This window comes from Desmodus rotundus, chromosome 12 (assembly GCF_022682495.2).
Source record: "Desmodus rotundus isolate HL8 chromosome 12, HLdesRot8A.1, whole genome shotgun sequence".
Classification (NCBI taxonomy): domain Eukaryota; kingdom Metazoa; phylum Chordata; class Mammalia; order Chiroptera; family Phyllostomidae; genus Desmodus; species Desmodus rotundus.
The window spans coordinates 14524537-14546757 of NC_071398.1; the positions used below are offsets into that span (position 1 = coordinate 14524537).

Sequence of the window (22221 nt, forward strand, 5' to 3'; positions counted from 1 at the left end):
GCAAAGTGACAGTGCTGAGGGAGATTTTCTCTGTCATTACCTAGAAAATGGTTTCATTTGGTTAGATTATAAAGCGTTAGCAAATAAATTGCTATCTTTAATGTCAGAGAATGGGTAAATAATTATTGCTTATTCTACTTTAGGGAGTTTTAATGCAATTCAACAAATCATAGGAGAATTTTATGTGGAAACTATTTGGAAATAAAAACAGGCGAAAGGCTTTATGTGGTTTTTGTATTTGTATTTTCTACGTTTTTGGAGCCTTCTATTCTGTGTGGTCCGAGAAAAAATCCCAACCTTATTTATTTTAAATAACCACAGACTTCAGTTTTCAAGTCAGTTAACTCTACCAGCACTCATATTTGTGTAAGGACAAATTAACATAAGAATCTGTCTATACTGGGCCTTCCTGAGGTGTGCGTTGGCTAAGGGCATTAGGTGAGAGTGAACCGGGAATATGAGCTATGAACTCAGACTAAGAACGAGAACCAGGAGAGGACTAATGAGGAAGAGGATGCTAAGTCTGTCTTCTCTCACGCTGAGAGAGGCAGAGGGAGAGAGAGAGCCTTAATCTGCTGTCTGTTACAGAAAATGTAGACTTTATTAAAATTTATTTTGTTTTAACCTTGTTTTAGTTTGTACAAATTACTCTTAACTGCAGGATGCATTTTTTTTTAACATTTGAGAAGTTTATATAGATAAATTGGAAAGTGCTGAGCAGCTTTGTTGTTAAACGACAAGAGCACGAGTGCTGATTATGTGCCACATGGGAGAATTGATGGCATGGCTGGACACGCTACAGTGTTCCTTTACACTTGATTCCTAAATGATCAAGGGGTATCTTCATTTCGAGGAGCTGGGGCTGAGAGAGAATGAAAAGCTTGTCTGAGATCACATAGCTGAGGTGGTAGAGCCATCCCCATCCAAGTCCAGTGATGTAGATTATTTTCACTATCTCTTTTATTTTTAAATACCACTTTATATTTGAAGTATTTGTGAAGTGATATACTTTTATAAAAATTATATTTTTGACATCCCTGTTAGACCAGCTTTTGTAGTCTCTCTATCTGATGGGTGTTTATAATTATGTGCTGAATTAGTTTTTTTACCTTTTTAATAATGAATCTGGGGAAAGTGCACTCATTTCTTTCATATTGGAACCTAAAGTTTCTGCTTTGTGTCTCCTCCAGCCTTAGAAATGGGGAGAAATAGCAGTGGGGGCTAATTAACATTAATGCTAATTGTGTGGTAAAGGTTCATCTTTTCCAGAGGTCTCACTGCCACCAGCTAACTATGTAATCTGAACGGAATCACTTAACCTTCTTGGGCTCTCAGTCTAATCATCTGTAAAATGAGAGTTGAACCAGATCTCTGAAGTACTGTAATGCTCTAAAACTGTATAAATTTGTGTTCTTTTAGCCAGATGTCAAACAAAACCATTAGAAAGTATCTGGACATGGTATACATTCAATATTTTTAACTATCACAGCCATCTGTCATGAAGAGTATTCATGCTCCCCTGACCAGTGTGGCTCAGTTGGTTGGGCGTCGCTCTGCAAGAGGAAGGGTTGCTGGTTCGATGCCTGGTAAGGGCACACATGTAGGTTGCAGGTTCGGTCCCACGTCAGAGCACCTACCAGAGGCAACTGATCGATGTTTCTCACATCGATGTTTCTCTCCCTCTCTGTCTCCCTTCCTTCCCTTCTATCTAAAAATAAACTCTTAAAAAAAATGTTCATGCCAGTTTGATGATCTTAACAATAAAGAATGGAAATCAACCAAGAAATTTTACTCTTTTTAATTTGGTTATCTCTGCCTTTGGCTGCTTCTGCATAGCCTGACCAGTAGGGAGAACTCCCAATGCCTGGTGACTTTCTGTCTCTTCATTTTTTTTAGATGGGGGGAAGGGAGAGAGAAAGAGAGAGAGAAACATTGATCGATTGTCTTTTATATGTGCCTCAACTGGCGACTGAACTGCAGCCCAGGGGGAAACGGAATCAGCGATCCTCCCTCTGCAGGATGTGCCCAGCCAAGTGAGCCGCCCTATCCAGGGCTGTCTCTTCGTTTTAAGTTCATGCCGTGGTTGACTGCTAGAAACTGTATTTGCCATGTTTCTTGGTCATATATCAAAAGAAAAAAAACGGAGCAACTGGTAGAAAGAGGTCTGTAGTAAAACCTAGACTAGTTCTTTATAAATATTAAAGATATAATTGTGTTCTGAAAAGGCTTGTGAGTATCTGCTTTCTATTAAAACCCTGTTCTGAAAAGCTGTTAAATAGTTAGAACCCAGGGTCTGTGTGTATTGACTAGGGAGAAAGAAACTAGAAATTATGGACTTTATGCTTTTAGAATAATTGAGTTCAGTGTTTCTTCACTATCATTCAGTTAGGGTTATTACCCACAAAAGAATTCCTTCTAAAACATCCATCCTCCGTTAGAAAAGTGCCACAGTAGAAAGCATTGCTTCTTGAGACAGCTCATCCATTTGTTGGATTTCAGTCCTGTGGAAGCTATTTCACTGAACCTAAAAATGTTTCTGTATTTGTCTCCTTCATGTGACTGCCCATACATCTTCCTTTCTAGCATTAAATTTCCTCCCAGTCCTCTCATCCTTTCCTCTTCCGCTCTCATTGATACTCCGCCAGACTTCCCCTCTTGTAATTTTCCTATTCTTGACCGTCCTTCACAGTGTCTTCCTCATTCTTTCTTAACAATGTAAATAGAAACTAAAAACACAGGTAAATAGCAAAAAACCCCTTCACTCTCCATGCATTTACCTAAAATAGAAACAAACAAGCCCATGGCAACCTGTGTACAGATAGCCATGACCAGGGAGAACTCTAGCTGCTGGTGACTGACTGCTCTTTGTACTCTCTTGGAGTTACCCCATTATTAAAATAATTTGAAAGTTACTTTTATCTCAAGACAAAAGCTGAAATATCCTTTTCACCAAGTGTTATTGGTAGATTTGTAGTGATTTATAAATATATAATTAGGATTGATTTTTCTCAGTGTTTCTTCATTGCTCAGCCCCTTTTCTCACCTTCATTGACTGAAACCAGATACTCAAGTCATCATCTTTGATTTTGTAGAATTGATCTGTCCTCACACTACATTTAGCATTGATTCTGTATGGAACATAAATTGTTTTTCTGATCCATATGTATTCCGTAGTTCTCTCAGCCTATAACCAAGTGGCATAACTTTAACCTGACTAGTTAATTAAAAGGGTGTACTAAAATTTAGTCATTGTGCAGTCTGCTAATAAAAAATAGTTAAGGTCTGCTAAGAGAAATATATAAAAATTTGTAAGAAAGATTACTGAAGTTAATGGTGGATTTTATTTGATTTATTTAAAGTGAATAAAGCAATGTCATTTCTGTCTAAACAACATAATCCTTTTGAGAAATGATGACATAGCTGGAGCTTCTGACTGAATTTGATCTTACAGTACAAGTGTGACTTGCTGAGATGTTTCTTTGAAGGTCAGGAATGCTCTAATCACTGTTTTAGATATTAAGAATTAAAATCAAGCCCTGGCTGATGTGGCTCAGTGGATTGAGTTCGGCCTACAAAGTGAAAGGTCACCAGTTCGATTCCCAGTCAGGGCACACACCTGGGTTGTGGGCTGGGTCCACAGTTCGGGGCATGTGAGAGGCAACCAATTGATGTCTCTCAACACACATCAATGTTTTTCTCCCTTTCTTTCTCCCTCCCTTCCCCTCTCTAAAAATAACTAAATAAAATCTTTTTTTAAATTTATTTTTAGAGAGGGGAAGGGAGGGAGAGAAACATCAGTGTGTGGTGCACCAAGGACTCTAATTTTACATTTCTCTTTTTGCTTTTGAGACAATACTTTATCCATAGTGATTCTGGATTTTATTTCTTTTTTTTCCCAAGATGTTACTTACTTATTTTTACAGGGAGAGGAAGGGAGGGAGAAAGAGAGAGAGAGAAACAGCAATCGTTTGCCTCTCATACTCCCCCAACTGGGGACCTGGCCCGCAACCCAGGCATGTGCCCTGACTGGGAATCAAACTGGTGAGCTTTCAGTTTGCAGTCCGACGTTCAATCCACTGAGCCAGGGCTGGATTTTATTTCGTGAGGTGTGGAGATTTTTAGTTCAAGCTCTGGTGGCAGAGAAGGAATTCAGTAAGAGATGAAGTTCACTACATTTTTCAACCATTTTTCTTCATTTGTAAAATAGATAAAAAATAGCAACTATGTTATGGATGTTTGGCAGGGATTAAGTTAGTTCATCCTTGGAAAGTGCTTAGAACAGTTCCAAGTGTATAGTTGGTGCTCGTAAGTGTCAGCTATTACTAAAAGGGAAAGTTTGCTTCTAAGGTGATTGGATGATATGTTAAAGTTAAACCTTTTAGTCCCAAAACAGTAAGTGTATCAATAGATTCATTGTTCTTTTATACATGGTACATATTTTGATGATGTTTTTTAAATTTAAGGAAACTAGTCAAATGTTTCATACATGATTTATATAGTTATTTTCCTCTTACATGTGGAGAGATATTGGCTGAAAATACTTGAGTTGCAAACTTTTCTTGTGTGCTATTGTCTTTTATTTATGTAGCACTTTGATTTTCAAACGTGTTTTGACCACAAACTATGATTTTTTGTCATTTCAGGCAAGAAGACAACAAGACCCTAGTCCTGGTTCCAGTTTAGGTGGTGGTGATGACCTCAAACTTCGTTAATTAGTAGCACAGCAGATGTGCTCCCCAATCTTTACATATACATTGTTTCTAGTCAGCAAAAATAATTGATTAAAAGACCAGAAACTGTGATAACTGGAGGTACTACAGTCTATTTCTTAACCTTAGGCAGTAACAAGACATCGCAGACTGCCATGGTTTTGCACTATGATTGTACCTGCATCTCTAATTTTGTATGCATGTAGCCAGTAATATTTTTAATTTGTTTTCTATGCAAGCTTACCTTGTTGGCATTATTTTAGTGAGTTGAAACTATCTATTTGTAAAGCTCCTTTTCCCCTCCATTTTAATTTAAAAGTTCATGTCATTTTAGAACAAGTCAAGAAATTAAAATTTTTATCAGAGGTTTTTTTTCCCTAATCAGTTTCTCTAATTTTTCTTTTTTTGTGATTTCAGACGTGTTGGTTATACAGCCTCACTTCATCTAGGCATTCCTGGTTTTTGTTTTGTTTTCCCCCATTTTCTTTTGTGTTTTTATTGTCTATGGCATCTTAAAACTGCTGATATGTTTGCATTATTTACAAGCTAAAAACCTAGTAGCATAGAGCTGTCTGCCACAGCCTTCTAACAAAGTTTACAGTTGTTAAAGTTGCAGTATCCTTTTACATGTTGATAATCAGCTCCTTTTCTTTCCTTTTTAAACATAAAAGTTTTTAATTGGCATTAACTCTTAATCTGCCCTAATCTGTTTTAGATTTTGTTCTATAATCATGAATTTCTTGGAGATACTCTCCATAGATGATACTATTCTACTGAAATGCCTAAAGAAGTCGCAGGCTGGCTTCTGTTTCATTCAGGGATTTTTTTTTTTTTAAGTCAATCAGAAAAGGGATACTGGAGCTTCTTCATATATGTAACAGCATATTAAACTGGAGACAGTGATGAATCAGCTACAAGGGTGATAATGTATTAAAATCATGTTTAAGATATTTGCTTTTATGTATTTTATAATGCATGCTTTTGTAAAAACAATGCTGGATGATAAAAGATTAGTCTTAGAGAGAAAATGTTCATCTGTGCAGAGAATACATTTTCTTCCATTAATTATTATGAAAACAAATTCACAGGTTATATATATGGTGTTTTCCAAAAGGACTATTAATAGAACCTTTTGAGATGAATTAGTATGAGAATATTTTTTAAACAGGCTCACTGTCAAATTGAATGCAACTTTGTTTGTTTTAATACAAGACTGGAAAAAAAGTGCTAAGTCATTTGGTACCTCCTTACAAATATTTTTCATGGTCACATTCATTAAATGTTACTGCATTTCTGAATTTTTGCAAAAATGTATTTTATCATAATAGAATGGCATTATTTTAAAGAGTTTGAAAACTGACATGGTCAGTTCAGGAAATGAATTGAAGTCTGAATAAGGTCACTCATTGCATTTAAAACATATATATATACTTGATTGATGAGGAAGGTGTGACTTTCATTGTATATAGGTCTCATAAACATATCCTGTATCTCAGAATAAAAGTGTTTGTTATATATTTGAAGTCATGCATGGTAAGGAGTGTGTTTAAATTGTTATAAACAGTGATACATCATAAAAGACCATGCTGATCTTGTGTATCTGAGTACTATAAATGAAGTGGTTGCTATTTGGTGTTGTACAGCTCACATGTTTACACACTCAGTGCCCTAACATCCCCTGAGGGAATCTCCTTTTAAGTGGTCCTTACAGTGGTGTTTTAAGGTTACTTCCTCACAGAGCTCCTTGGTTTTTGACTTCTGCACTTAAATTTTTTTTTAATAACGTGATGATGATGGTACATTCTTCTCTATTGCTTCTAGCTAAGGGCTTTTAGTCCACCAGTAACTACGATCAAATGTTATTAAATGTTAATGTTGCCATTCTGTAAATACTGAATTTTTCCTGTCATTTAGCACAGTGCTGCTTCCATCTGTCTTAATGCTGGCATTAAGATCATGAGCTCTTTTTTTCTGATAGTGCAGGCTTTGAAACTACTTTTATTAAGTTATTGATGCAATTTGATATTTTTCCATAATCTATATTTAAACAGAATTACATCATTGCGTCATCTTTTCTAAATTCATCTCCATTAAAACTTGCCTTAACCTACCAGATTGCTTTTGCCACCATTAGCCATAATGTGTGTTTGTATGTTTAATTTACTTTCACAATAAACTTCTGTGTAGTGAAAACAGGGTCTTGGCTTTTTATTGACATAATCCAAAAATTTCTGTTCTGTTGTTCATTATGACATGAAAATTGATTTTGTTGTTTCTGAATAGTTCTTTCATCCTCCTTTGTAACCTTTAAAAAAAAAAAAAAAACAGTGGCATCTAGTGGTTATTTCTCCTAATTCCAAAGAAAACCTTTAATGTAAATGTCACAAAGAATACTAATTTCCCATTGTATATTATGGTTTTCAAAACATCTCGCTTAATTTACCCACCCAGCAAGATATGACTATAGAGTAGTGACGTCACCTTGGAGGGGGGAAAGAATTCCAAAAATTACATATTCAAATTAGTACCACCTTTTAAGCTAGTCATTTTAGCAATATACGCTTTGCTTGTGCTGGTGTTATATCACACATTCTAAGGGCTTTTCTTGGCATTTTCCCACACCCCAAAATTACTTCAGAAGCAATCTTTAAGCTTGGTCCATATGAAAATATTTACTTGCTGCCATCAGACTTACTGTCAATGACAAATATTTTTTAATGAAACTCATACTCCGGGTTAATTTCAAAAGTTGTTGAATCACCTCTGGAAACAGGTATTTGGATATTCTCCTTTTTGGGCTGCTTGGGAAAAGTATCTTACTTGATTTACGCTTCATTTGGCAGTGAGCTTTTTTAAGCCATAGGCTGTTTTATGAATATCCCATTGCTGCATAACACATTGCCCCAAACTTAGAAGCATAAAACAATAAACATCATCTTACAGATTCTGTGGGTCAGAAATCTGGAAGAAGCTAAGTTCAGTGGTCTGGTCCAAGACTCTCAAAGTTAAGATTCAAGTTGTCAGCCAGGCCTTATGACTATAAAGTCATCTTAAGGCTTGACTATGACTGAAGGATCCCTTTCCAGGCCCACTCATGTGGTCATTGACTGGCCTGAGTTTCTCACAGACCATTGGATGAAAGCCCTTGATTCCTTGCTAGGTATTGGGATGGAGACCTCCTTCGTGTGTCTCCACAGGGCAGCTCACAGCTTGGCAGCTGCCTTCTCCCAGAACAAGTGATCCAAGGAAGATTGCATGCCCATGATGAAAGCCACAGTCTTTTTCATAACCTAATCTGGGGTTGCCATATTCTATATGTTAGAAGTGAGTCACTTGGTCAGGCCCACACTCAAAGGGTGGAATATTAAGCTTTATCTCTCAAAGGGTGGGATATCAGAGTTTGTGGACATACTTCTAGAACCACCACAGTGTCAGCCCTGGCCAGGTAGAGGTAGTTCCGTTAGAGTGCCGTCCAAATACATCAAGATTGTGGATTCGATCCCCTGTCGGGGCACAAGCAAGAAGCAACCAATGAATGCACAAATAGAACAAGTTGGTGTGTATGTCTAAGTCAAAAAATAAAAGATTTATTTTTTGAAGTTAATGATTTTTGGAGGGAGAAAGAGAGGGAAAGAAACATTGATGTGCTAGAGAAGCACAGCGAAGCATTGATCTGATCTCACCCCCCCCAATGGGACCAGGAACTGGGGCCCAGGCAGAAACCCAGGCACCCACCATGACCCGGAATCGAACAAGCAGTCTTTGGGTTTGCAGGACAATGCCCAACTGAGCCACTCCAGCTGGTAGGGCGGCGGGGAGGGGGGGGGGCGGAATTAAACCACCACCGCTATATTGCCACATCTGTATGTATATACAAGACAACATTGGTGTTTTGATCTTCCAAATGTTTTTTAAAGATAGGCTTTCATTCTTTTGCAGGCAGATTTCAAGGCACGATTCCCCCTAGAAAGCATCAGTTTCTTGCATCACCACCATATATACATACATAGCCTTTCAAAAATGTTTCAAGGCTAGAAAACTAGAATTGTAGAGTAGGACCATGGGTGAAAGTGGCAGTTCGGTTTGTTTAAATATAGGATAATCAGGCAAGTCACTGTATTAGTCAACTTTTGGTTAGAATAATTTAAGCAACTTAGAATTAAGTGTTTTATTTGCCTTATTCAGGTCAGAAACATTGGGAAATGTGAGATCAGATGGAGGGAAATTTTTTATTAGAGAAAATAATCTGATATGGTAGCTACCAGCCACGTGGCTATTGAGCATTTGAGATAAGGCTAGTACAACCAAGAAACAACTTTTTATTTTTAAACTGTTAAAACTCAGGCAGTGTTAAATATTTTTCTGTTAAACAAAGCTTTGTTTTAAGAGGGCTACATTTCACTTAACCCTTTGAAAATTTAGTGTCAGAGTTGGAGATGAACTGCTAATGTAAAATACCAAATAGCAAAGACCCAGTACACCCAAAAAAGGAATGTAGGATATTTCACTAATTGCTTTTGATTACATAGGAATATTTTTATATATGAGTTAATATTTGATATATTGGGTTAAATAAAAAGTTAATTTTTTAGTGCTACTACAAATTTTTAATAGCATATATTGGCTCACATCAATATTCAGATTTTGAGTGGGCAGAGGACAGATCATATGACAAAAGGAAAAATAAGTTTAAAAAAGTATTCAGGCTTACTATTACTGGTTTTTTTTTTTTTCCAGATTAAAACAAAGTAGGATTACTTTACTCTCTAGGATCATTTAGGGGGAAAAAATGTATATTCAGTGCCCAAAACAGACATCGTCTCTGACCTCGGGGAACCTACAGTCTAGCTCAAAAACTGACCAAAAGCAGTAATAACATTTAAGTTATTGGAAGTACTGGCTGTTACAGGGTACATCTGACCTGGTCTGGGTGGTCAAAAAAGGCTTCTCAGAGACATTTGAGCTGAAATCTGAAGGATGGCAGACACTGCCAGCAAAGAGAAGGTGACAAAAGAATTACAAGTAGGCAGGCTAAGAGCACGGCCAAGTTTGAGAAACTAGGCAGTGAGTATGCCTGGAACGTGGAATGGCGTGGGCTGCAGCAGCTAGAAGAATCGAAAGGGTGTGCAGAGGCCGGGATAAGGGGTTGCAAGCAGTGCTGGGTGGGCTTTTCCAGCCATGTTAAAATCTTTGGACTGTTTCCAAGAGCAAACTTGAAGCTACTGATGGGTTGTGAGTTTGAGGGAATGGAATCTTAATAAAGCTCCTTTGAGTTGATTGGAAAGAACAAAACTAGCAGAATGTCAGTCCCACTGATCACATGGTTACAAAGATTAAGGATGGTTTAGTGAGCATTGGAGACATTTCTGACCAGAGAAGCAAGTACAGGAGGCATCACATAATTTTCCCAGTTTTTCTCACCATGATTGGCTGGTGGCATTGCCTTAACACCCCCAAATTTTTATTGGCTTACAGACATTTCTTATTTGCTAAATACTCATCAGTGGTTGACCTAAGCTGAGAGAACAGTCTCTGGAACATTGACAGCCATGTGACAAAGCCAAGAAGACAGTGTAATGAAAAGGGCACTGGATTTTAAAACCCACCTGAAATTGACACACATGACTTCCGTTTACATTTTATTGGAGGTACAAAATAACAGGGCCATGTCCAACTTCACCTGGGCAGGGAACTGCAGTCCTACTTTTTGCCTGCAAAAAGTCAAAATATTTATGAATAGCTCTAATGATCAGAGCTATGGCCACCCCCCCTTTTTCCTCAGTATGTCTGGGGGTGGGGGTCAAGGATTCTGTGTTTTAATGTGTTTCCTATCCATGGATGCAGTTACCTTTTACTTTCAAAGTGTTGTGTTGTTTTTTTTTACCCTGACAAATGCAACCAATAGTAACCACAGTACTAAGATTCTGTTTTCTAAGCTTTTCACCTAGGGCTTCTCACCTAGAACTTGAAACTTTGTACATTCCTGCCTTCTAAGTTGTGACGTGACAGTTTTGTTTTGTTTTGTTTAAATCCTCAGCCAAAGACAAGCTTATTGAGGGAAAGTGAGGAAAGGTGGGAGGGAGGGAGAAAGAAATACCAGATTGGTTGCCTCTTGCACATGCCCCAACCAGGAACCAAACCTGCAACCCAGGCATGTGTGTGAATGGGAATTGAACCTGAGACCTTTTGGTTTATGGCATGATGCTGTGAGTCACACAGACTAGGGCACCTGTGAGCTTTAACAGAAGTATTAGCATCCTCCCAGCCTCCAGTATTAGTTCCCCCAGGCTCTTTCCTGCCTGAGTGACATCACCATCCAGCAGCTACCCAAGCTGGAAACCGGTGTTTTGATTTTTGACTCCTTTTCTCCCTCATATCCTACATCCAACCTATAGATTCTACCAATAAACTCCATCATTTCTGTCACTATTTGAATTTTTAAAAATTTGTTACAAAGCATTTACCTGTAAGTCAGACACTCCTATAAGTGCAGTCCTCCTAACACAGCTTTGAGGTATGATCATATTATTTTTGGGTTTTTTTAAGATTTTATTTATTTTTAGAGAGACGTGAAGGGAAACATCAGTATGCCAGAGAAACAGAAATTGGCTGCCTCTTGCACACCCCCTACTGGGAACCTGGCCTGAAACCCAGGCATGTGCCCTGACTGGGAATCGAACTGACCTTTCAGTTTGCAGGCCGGCACTCAACCTACTGAGCCACACCAGCCAAGGCTGAGGTGTGATCATTTTACAGATGAGGAAAGAAAGGCATGGAGAAGTGAAGCAATTTGCTCAAAGCACAAAACTATTAAATGGCAGAACTGGGATTCAAATTCCTAATCCATGTGCTTAAACACTATCTAGCCTGAGCCTGTCCGTCCAATTCTTTTGGCTTAGGCTGCCTCGGCGATTGCCTGTGCTTGCTAAATACACTCTTATCAATATTTCTGAACATCCCCAGCTGCCCTCTGGAGGAGGGGTTCTGACATTCTCCCAATTTGGCCAATTTGGCACCTCCTGCTTCTACTCTGTGTACCAACCTTTGGCCTGTGGCCTCCTCCCAGACCACCATCCCAAAGCTGTCATTTGGACTCCTGACAAAACCCTGGGTGGATCACAATTAAGCCAAAGGTTTGGGGATAGCACGATGAGCAAAGATGACCATTTGTGGACCGACATTGTTCACAGAAACTTACCTGCCTATTAGCCCAACAGGGGCCTCTCCAACCTTGTTCTTCCTGTTTCTTGAGTTTTCCAAACTAAAAATCCTTTTTTACATAATTATTTAGAGTATGTGGCTTTCTCCTTCTCTTTGTCTTTCCTCTGCCATACCCCACCCAACCTGTCCCACCCCACTTTGTTTACCAGAAATACATTTCTCCAAATGTTTTTGAATAGAAGAACAATTCCTAGTCTGATTGGATTTAAGTTCAATTCAGACATTTTGACTAAAATTAATCCTAAACAACCTTAGAAGTTCTCTCCCCCCAACCCCCTCCAGGTCTTCTTATCCCTCCAGGCAGGCCAGCTGCCCAACTAACTTTTCCTAAACACAAAAACCCTACTAATAACCTTCAAGGGGCAATGCAAAAGAAAGAACTTGGGTTCCACCACCTAGGACCACAAGACCTCTTTAACCTGTCTGGGCCTCATTTTTTCGCCTGTAATGAGGTATACGCTTACGCCTCACGGAGGTTGTGAGAATCCGTAAAGGCTTTTAAGTCCAGAAGAGACCTGGTTGCCTTTTATGTTTGGCCTGGGCCAAAAGCTCAGGCTGAACAGGTTAAAGGAGTCCCTTCCTCCGACTTGTAGATGGAGAAACTGAGGCACAAAGAGCACTAGAGGTTTGGTCTAGACACACAGTGTTGGCGGCAAAGCTAGTTCTGGCTTGAGACTGAGCTACAGTTGGCGACCTCGGGTCCCGGCCCCTAGGGTAGGGAAGTTGGAGAGGAATTGCGCACATCTCTTTGTGGTCAGCCGGGAGGCCCGGACTAGCTCCTCACCCTTCTACCTATTTTTCTCCCCTAACTCCTGCCCCCCCCCCACCACCACCACCTACACAGAATCTGAGCACACTCCGCACTCGCTTCGAGTTCCAACCGAGCCCCAGGAGCGGCCGGATAAAGAAGGAGCCATTCCTGGACAAACAGAGGCAGCTGCGGCCGGCGTCAGTCTCGGCCCAAACCGGGGATGGGTGTGCGCCCGCGGGCCCTGGGCCCCGGGGCTCCGCGTCCTCCGTCCCTGCTGGGCCTCACACAGTGCGCCTTCGGAACTCGCCTTTTGCTCCCATTGAACGTGTGGGACGTGCGCGTAGACGGCAGATGGGGGTTGTATAACCATGTCACATGTTGTGTTGCGTGGTGGACACATCCCTGTTTGGAAGTGTGAGACGTGTGCGGCGCGGTGTGCAGATGTGGGGATTCACGGCGTACCGGGCTCCGCTTCCCGGCTCTTCCGGAGGGGACCGCCAGGCCTCCGCCTGCCGCCGCCCAGACTGTCACAGGAGCCCGGCCCGCAGTTTGCGCGTGCGCGACTCCGCCTTCGGCTCCGCCCCTGCGGCTGAAATCCCGCCCTCGCCACACTTTACGGCCCCGCACGCCACTTTTGCCGCAGACGCTGCCGCTGCGGCCGCTACCCCTAGTACCGCGGCTGCTGCTGGTGTGAGGTGAGGCGAAGTGAGCTGAGGTGTGGTGTGGTGGCGGGCCGGTGCTCCTGGCCACCGGGGAGGACTTGGGGAGCAGGACCCCCGAGGGACGGCGGGGAGAGGGCTCAGCTGCCGCTTTGTCTCCGCAGCTCCGGTCCCGTCTGCGCTGCCGCGGGGAGGCCGGCCCGGCCCGGCGAGCCGAACCAATGCTGGACCTGGAGGTGGTCCCCGAACGCTCTCTGGGGAACGAGCAATGGGAGTTCACGCTGGGTAAGTGTGGGGCGCCCCCAGGACCCCTGCTCGCCGGTCCCTACTTCCCTCCGCGCCCTTCCCGCCTCTGGCCTCTGACCCCTCACTGTCCTGCGCTCGCGGCTCCTCGCCTCTTCCGCCCTTCTGGCTTTTGGGGCTCCGGGCACTCGGCCCCTGCTCCCACGGGCCGGGCCCGCCGGTCTGCCTGTCAGCGGGGCCCCGACGCTCTCGCCTCGGGTCTCGACAGGGCCTGTCCCCGGGCGGGTACGGTAGTAATAATAGCGAGCGACACGCCCCAAACACTGCCCGCTGCGGCGTCGTTCTCTCTGGTCGGCCTTCTTGGGGGGTAAGGGTAGGCACTGTTGTTACTGTGTTCTCGTTTCACCGATGACGGAGCCGAGACGTGACTGAGGCTCCCCCAGCGCCACAGCAGCCTGCCTCTCTCTGCTGTTCTGGGCTGTGGGTTGGGAATGGGAAACCTGGGCTCCCGTCCCTGGGCGAGACGCTGGGGCTCTGGTCAGAGGGCTTGAGGAGAGTCTTGTGAGTTAAAGGAACTTCGGACTTGTTTCCTTCTCTTTTGTCACGTGGTCGGTGCGTGGCGTAATCCCCAACCCAGACCTCAGCTGAGAACGAAGCAGGCGTTCGGGGAAAGTAACATTTAGTTTGTAGAGAGCGCACTCTGGAAATCTTTTGGGTTTGGGATGCCCGCTGGTCCTCATCCCCAATGTCACTGCCTTTCTGTGTACAAGTATTTGCGTTCAGGAACCCCAGTGTGTGTTTGCTTGGATGTTCCAGCGCCCGCGAAGGGGGTTGGGGAGCTAGTGTTCGTGGTGTGTGCTTGTGCGGGCCTGAACTTTTGTCACACTAAATTGGGCTACTGGACTGAGGCAGCTGCTCAATTGGGCCATAGTTTACCTTTGAACCGGGAAGACTCATATCTATGGAGAAAGGGTAGGTGAGAAACGGGGCGGGACAGGTGGTTGGTTGGGCCCTGCAGGTGGTCAGTTGGACTAGAATCTTCCTCGGGGGTGTAGGAGCGACTCTCATAATTTACACCACTGCTGCAGAGTTCTTCGTGAACTTGGAGCCGGTGTGAAACACCCCAGCCCCTTGTGAAGCAAGAAGAGCTTGATTTGGGAGGCTAGTGATACCTTTGCCTCCAGACCCATTCATCGCGCCGGTGCCGTTTGGCTTCTAGTTAGGAAAGAGTCTCCCCACCCACAGCTTCTGCTCATACCAGGACTTAACAGGGCAGAATGAGAACCGCAACCATAGCTTCAAAGTGCGCTTGATGCTGCGACTAAGTTGTGGTACAGTCTTCTTGGCTAAAAGCAGTGATTAGATGTCAGTTGAGACCAAGATTTCCAAAAAACTAGGTGGGAGAGCAAGGCTGCTTCTGTCGACTGCTGTTTTGGTAACTTCACTCCCATTTGTAACTTTTGCCAGTTTCCAAGAGTCACGGTTTTGGGTAGTTCTTTCAAAATGTCTAAATAGCAACCAAAAACAGTGAAAAGAGCATTTCTGTACAGTGGGTCCAGAATTGAACTTTGGGGAAAGGCATATAAAGGGGGCCTGAGCCTTGATGTTTCCTTTGTGGGTCTTAAAAGTCCACATTTTAGCCCTGGCTGGAGTGGCTCAGTGGATTGAGTGCTGCCCTGCAAACCAAAGGGTCGCTGGTTCAATTCCCAGTCAGGGCACATGCCTGGGTTGCGGGTCAGGGCCCCAGTAGGGGGCATGCAAGAAGCAAACAAACATTGATGTTTCTCTCCCTCTCTTCCTCCCTCCCTTCCCCTCTGTCTAAAAATAAATAAATAAAATCTTTTTAAAAAAATCCACATTTTAAAATCCTCTCTGCCTAAGAGATGGTGGTCATTTAACTTCCCCAGGCTTAAAATTTTTTATTTATTTTTTCCTCTTACCCTTCTCCCCAGTCCTCACATACCTAAACTACAATTGGGGCGATAGGTAGGGCTAGGTCTAAGAAGTGGATCTGTGCTTTAGAACTACATTCCTAGGCTAGAGAACCAGCTTAAGTCACCACAACCAGTGTAACAAAATCTCCATTTGCCAGATGAGGCTCAGAATGGGAGAAATGATAAAAAGTAGTGGAAAGGGATTTCTTGCTTCCCACTGCTCTGCTCTTCAGAGGGTGGGCTCAGCTTTATCTCTAGTTTCTTTTTGGAATCTGTGCTAATGCAAATGTATCTAGATCTTGTCATCATCTGCCTGGCATCATAATGGGGAGCTGCATGCAACTTCTTGGCTGCTTTCCTAGCCTTTGTTTGATGGTGGGAGACTAGAGAAATGCCAGCAACACAGGGACAGAAAAACCTAGGCCAAGAGGAATCTCTGAGAATACCACTGATGGCTTGATCAGTGGTGGAGTAAAGACAGTGCAAATTTAAAATGTTTTCAATGAGATTTGCAGAATGCATTGGTGTGGAGGCATGTCTCTGATTTTTTTTTTTCTTAAATTAGTGTTAAATGCCCAAAGAGGGTAGATTTCAAGGGTCAGTGGAGAATAGCAGTCTTCTGAAATTACCTTGTTTCAGAGAGACCAAAAGCTCACTTTACTGAAGGCAGCATGTATCTCTGTGGACTCTGCTTACGAACAATAAGTGGAATAGTCAGTCATTCCCTGAAGAGCTTAGCCTAGTGGGAAGGAAAGATTACAGTAATGAGGTAGAGGTTGCATAGGGTGCTATGGAAGGGGAGAAGGGACTTGACCTAGGGAATTCAGGGAAGGCTTCTTATCAACCTACAGGGACCAGTACCATTCCTAGAACTAGTGAATACCAGGAAGGCCCTATCAGAAGGATACTGCCAGATTTCTCATCCAAACTATTTTTATCTAGTTAAAAACCAAAACAATGGGAAGGAAAGATAGATAGTAGGTAGGAAACTGTAAACAATTGGGTATTATAATTAGAGCATGATGTACTGATGGAAGAAAAAAGGTTTCCTCTGATTCCCAATTCTCTTCTGTAGTGGCTACTGGGGACACTCTCAGGGAGTCTCTGGGCTCACTGGAAAATAGCATATCTGTAGTCAAGCGTGTTACAGGCATAGGTTTAGGGAGAAAGTTTGGAGATTACTAGATTTGGAGAGGGAGGAAGGAGGAGGAATCTAGCTAGAGGTTTCTGGCTTGAGTGACTGGATAGATGTTAGAGGTCAAAATACAGAGAAGCTAGACTGAAGAGAGTAGTGGCCTGGGACTTTATTTTACATTGTTTCTTTGTATGTGTCTTCTTGTTTGAAATATAATGGACTCTGAAAACATACTTCTTGGTGTTCTCTGTAAGTTCCTTGAAATTTTGAGAGATTGCTGAGGTTTGGGTTTTTTTTTTTTTTAATAATTTTTTAAAAAACATTTTATTGATTATGCTATTACAGTTGTCCCATTTCCCCCCCTTCACTCCACTCCATCCTGTACAACCCCTCCCTCCCACATTCCCCTTACTATAGTTCATGTCCATGGGTTGTACATGTAAGTTCTTTGGCTTCTGTATTTCCTACACTATTATTAACCTCCCCCTGTTTGTTTTCTACCTATCATTTGTGCTACTTATTCTCTGTACCTTTTCCCCCTCTCTCCCCCTCCCACTCCCCTGTTGGTAACCCTCCATGTGATCTCCATTTCTGTGGTTCTGTTCCTGTTCTAGTTGTTTGCTTAGTTTGCTCTTGTTTTTGTTTTAGGTGTAGTTGTTAATAACTGTGAGTTTGCTGTCGTTTCACTGTTCATATTTTTTATCTTCTTTTTCTTAGATAAACCCCTTTAACATTTCAGATAATAAGGGCTTGGTGATGATGAACTCCTTTAACTTGACCTTGTCTGAGAAGCACTTTATCTACCCTTCCATTCTAAATGAAAACTTTGCTAGATAGAGTAATCTTGGATGTAGGTCCTTGCCTTTCATGCCCTGGAATACTTCTTTCCAGCCCCTTCTTGCCTGTAAGGTCTCTTGGGAGAAATCAGCTGACAGTCTTATGGGAACTCCTTTGTAGGTAACTGTGTCCTTTTCTCTTGCTGCTTCTAAGATTCTCTCCTGTTTAATCTTGGGTAGTGTAATTATGATGTGCCTTGGTGTGTTCCTCCTTGGGTCCAACTTCTTTGGGACTGTCCGGGCTTGCTGGACTTTCTGGAAGTCTATTTCCTTTGCCAGATTGGGGGAGTTTTCCTTCATTATTTGTTCAAGTAAGTTTTCAATGTTTTGCTCTCCCTCTCCTCCTTCTGGTACCCCTATGATTTGGGTGTTGGAACGTTTAAAGTTGTCTTGGAGGTTCCTAAGGCTCTCCTTATTTTTTTTTTTAATTCTTGTTTCTTCATTCTTTTCTGGTTGGATGTTTCTTTCTTCCTTCTGGTCCACACTGTTGATTTGAGTTCTAGTTTCCTTCCCATCACTATTGGTTCCCTGTACATTTTCCTTTATTTCACTTAGCATAGCCTTAATTTTTTCATCTAATTTGCAACCAAATTCAACCAATTCTGTGAGCATCCTGATTACCAGTGTTTTGAACTGTGCATCTGATAGATTGGCTATCTCTTCATTGCTTAGTTGTATTTTTTCTGGAGCTTTGATCTTTTCTTTCATTTGGGTCTTTTTTTTTTTTGTCTTGGTGCACCTGTTACATAAAAAGGCAGAGCCTTAGGTGTTCACCAGGGCCGGTAATGTGGGGGAGAGGCGGAGAGGGAGCAATGGCACTTGCTCCACTCTGCTGGTTTTCAGTCACTCCCTCCACTACCCACAATCAAATTGGTCCTTTCTGGTGCTGATTCCAGGGTGGGTGGGCTTGTGTACGTTCTAGGACCCTGTGGGTCTCTGCAAAGAACTGTCCTGTGAGGCTGGGAGTTTCTCCCACTGGTGCCTCAACCCCCACAGGTGTTTTCAATAAATGGTTTGAGGCTTTATTTCCCCTTGCTGGAACTCTGGGTTGTGCAGTCTGTTACCTGGTCCACCAGCTGCTGCCTCAGTGGCCAGCTGCAGCTTTGCCCACCCTGCTCCACAATCCGCCACCTTGCTGGCTCCACAGCGGCAGCCTTGCTGCTAACCCTCTCTGCCTGGGGGCCCATCTCCGCCCCTCCTACCAGTCTGGATGAATGTTTCTTCATCTCCTTTGTTGTGGGACTTCCATACAGTTTGATTTTCTGTCAGTTCTGGTTGTTTTTTGTTTTTTAAATTGTTGTTATCCTTCTTTTGGTTGCGCGAGGAGGCACAGTGTGTCTACCTATGCCTCCATCTTGGCCAGAAGTCCGAGATTTGGATTTTTTAAATGGGGCATATATAAATCTATTTATAATTGTCCCATATATAAATCTATTTATAATTGGCCATGGGTTCAAAAATCAAGTGTTAAGATTAGAAGATATTTGTAAATAGATAAGTACGGATAAGTAGATAAGTTGGTGAAAATCCTTGGTAAAATAAGCTGATTCTGGTAGATGTGTCATTTTTAACTCTTTTAATGAGCCCTTACAAGTCATGTGTTTCTACAGACTCTCATTTGAGCGATGAGAAGATAGATGCCACAGGAGAAGAGAGGAAGGAACTATCCTAGGATATAGGTAGTCCGTGGCAGAGTGAGAACCAGAACCTTGGTCTCTAGAGTCATGCAGTCAGTGCCTTCTCATTCTGTTTTTTTGGTCCATGCTGACTTTTTGCCATTTCAAAGTTCTTTGCCTACTTAGGAACAGCATGAAAGTCCCCATTTTCAGAAACCTTTTATGTGTGTTAACTCCCTTCCTTTACACAATTTAGCTATAAAGTGATTGCTGCTAACGTTCTGGCTCTTGCTGCTTATTGAACTTTGATTTACTCTTATGTCTGTAGGACCTTACTGAACCCCCTATCCCCATCCCAGGCTTTACTGCAAGGACCGATGCCTAGCACAGTGGTAGATGGCAGTAAATGGACAGCCCAGGTAACCCATACGGATGCCCTTGCTTTATTTCAGGAATGCCTCTGGCTCAAGCGGTAGCCATTCTTCAGAAGCACTGTCGCATCATCAAAAATGTCCAGGTTCTCTACAGTGAACAGGTGAGTGGTAGCTGATTTGTTTACTGAAATAGCATCCCAAATCAGTGAGTCACTTCCAGAGGGTGATGATCTGGGAGAGGCTGATGGGCAGGGATTGTTGGATCAATGTGTTTGAATGGGAGAATTTTCAGCACTTGTTAGTTACCAAGCACTTTTTAAAAAAATTCTGAAACTTCTGGTCATGATCTGGTGCTGCCAGGTTTTGAAGAGCAGTAATAACTGAACTTGTTTTTTGTTTTTTGTTTTTTTAAATGTTTGACTTACATACTGGCCCTTTGACAAGGACTTTTGAGTGGGAGGTCACCTCAGGGACTGTTGGGTCTTACTTTCCATTTTTGAGTTTAAAATGCTCTTCTCTGCTTTGTTGATTCCTTTGGTTTATGTTCAGGATTGTTGTAGTGCAGATCTAACTAGGAGAGCATGCCATGCTTGAACTGGGTATACCTTACCGCTTTAGTGAGGATGACCTGATACAGAGCAATTGGAAAATATTGGCTCCCAATTAATGGACACATTTTATTCTTTTTATTTTTGTCTAACTTATATAGCAGTGTCTATTAGATGTTGGTCAGTTGTGCCAGGAATTAACCATTACAGTATAATATTGCATATACCTGCAGAGACCTTTTCAGTTTCCAGAAGACCTTCCTGAACATCAGAATTTTTAAAATAATATTTATTTTTTTAAGTACATAAAGTTAGAAACTATTTTTCATAGGCCTTTAGAAATATGATTCTTCCATCTCTCTAAAATTACAATCTCCTTTCCATTGAATTTTCTGAAACCTGTACTTCTATGGCACAGACCACATGCAGCCATGCGGGATGACCTTTGTGGTACTGTGTGTGTCACAGACCTTAGGGAATAGTTTTGAGCTGACACTGGCTACAGGCTGTCCTCAAGTTGCTTTTCTGAGACCATTTAAGTACCAACCAGTTTAATGATTTTGGTTACATTTGTTCCAGTCAGTTTCAGATCCTAAAGCAAATGACAGATTATTTTTGACATGTAGGATTAGAAGTGGGTAAGATTTCTGTGCATCTCCCCAGTTTCTTCTTTTTTTTAAAAAAAAAGATTTTATTTATTTTTAGAGAGGGGGGAAAGGGAAGGGAAAGGAAGGAGAAAGAGAGGGAGAAAAGCATCAATGTGTGGTTGCCTCTCGTGCCACCGCTACTGGGAACCTGGCCTGCAACCCAGGCATGTGCCCTGACTGGGAATTGAACCTGTGACCCTTTGGTTCTCAGGCCAGTGCTCAATCCACTGAGCTACAGTAGCCAGGGGACCCTTCCCAGTTTCACTTAGTGTCAGAGTTGAGCCTGTTATCTATACCTAGAAATTATATTTGTACTGTACCCCTCTGCATCTTTAAGCAAGTGCTTGGATATTCTTGTACCTACCACAAAACAAGGGATCTGTAGGAGTAGACAGGGGCTCCTTGAGCCACAGAGCCAAAATGACCCAAAAGTGAAGGATGGTAGTTTTTCCTCTTTGTTGCACTCAGATCATTTGTAACCCAATCTGACTTTCAGTGTTGGACCATGATGGAATGACTCATGACAAGTAGCAGCCATCAAAACAGGAAGCAGGTCAAGAAAATGGGCTTGCTTCTTGAGCTTGTAGGTAACTTGCAGACTGAGTTAAATCAGATTTGGGCACCCCAAGATTAGATACATTTGAAAATAGGCTTTAAATATTCTTAACCAATTTTTAAGAATGTGTTTTATTTTTTTTATCATTATCTTTGTTGTCTGTCATTCCAGTTTGGGGTACAAATAGTTTCAGCATTAAACTAATTTTCCCGAATATCTTCTAAGCAACTGGAATCAGCTAGAAAGCATAGGTTTACTAATTAGTCTTGTTATCTTTCTGTGAAATGGATGTAGTTTCCTTATTATCATCTTTTGATGAGGTTTAAGAGGAGATGGTCTCTCAGAACTCTGATATGGTGCTTCCTACATGTGCTTCTTTCCTCTTCTGCCCTTCTTCCCTTCCTTTCCTGTTTGTTTCCTTGCTTCCCATCAAGTGCAGAGAAACATTTCAGAAATATCTTGTCTCCAGCAAATCACACCTTGGAAATTAAGTGTGCGTATTGGGTAGGTTCCATCTTTCTTAGAGGGAGAAGATGTTAACAGTTTGCAACCCACAACCTAACTGAACTGTTTCATGTGGAGGACAGCATAGTGCTGGGTTATTGGAAGGGCCTGCTTAAACACCACATAGTGTGTCTGTATTTTGGTTCTGGAGATATAAAGTACTAGTAAAACATTGATTGTGAGGATGATTTTGCTTCCTTTTAAATACTGTTTAGTTTTATGTCATGCATTATAAAAGTGCCAAGAAGAAAAGTATCAGTTCTTGGGAGTGTAAGAAAATCCAGATCCTTTCAGCATTCTTACTCCAAGAAAAGATCTTGAAAGATGTGAAAACCTGCTTACCCCTATGGAATGGCCCTCTCGGCCCTCTCAGAAATGGAACTGTATTTCCTGGGTTGAGGATAAGGTCAGGGTTCATTAGCCCATTATCTTGCTTGAGACCTAATGGTTTACACAGTCATATGACATTCTTTTAGTGTTTGCCAGGC

At 42.0% G+C, this 22221-nt stretch overlaps 2 protein-coding genes and 1 long non-coding RNA gene across 4 annotated transcripts in view; 2 read left to right on the forward strand and 1 right to left on the reverse strand.

Moving 5' to 3' along the window:
- CBFB (core-binding factor subunit beta) overlaps positions 1–6902 on the forward strand; it is a 53763-nt gene extending 46861 nt beyond the window's left edge. For both annotated transcript variants that reach the window (XM_053914678.2, XM_053914677.2), the window contains exon 6: positions 4644–6902. In XM_053914678.2, the coding sequence (XP_053770653.1) occupies positions 4644–4666 (23 nt within the window). In that variant the 3' untranslated portion in view covers positions 4667–6902. The remainder of the gene's footprint in view (positions 1–4643) is intronic.
- LOC123479308 (uncharacterized) lies at positions 6897–13215 on the reverse strand. The gene is made up of 3 exons (XR_006654890.3): positions 12771–13215; positions 10316–10420; positions 6897–7014 (listed from the first exon to the last, which is right to left on the reverse strand). It is a non-coding gene; the product is annotated as an uncharacterized lncRNA (long non-coding RNA).
- Positions 13216–13302: 87 nt separating this feature from the next.
- The window catches only part of PHAF1 (phagophore assembly factor 1), a 28255-nt gene continuing 19336 nt past the window's right edge, over positions 13303–22221 (forward strand). Inside the window, exons 1-3 of the mRNA XM_024556220.4 lie at positions 13303–13376; positions 13505–13625; positions 19557–19639. Coding sequence (XP_024411988.1) covers positions 13562–13625; positions 19557–19639 — 147 coding nt within the window. The 5' untranslated portion in view covers positions 13303–13376; positions 13505–13561. The remainder of the gene's footprint in view (positions 13377–13504; positions 13626–19556; positions 19640–22221) is intronic.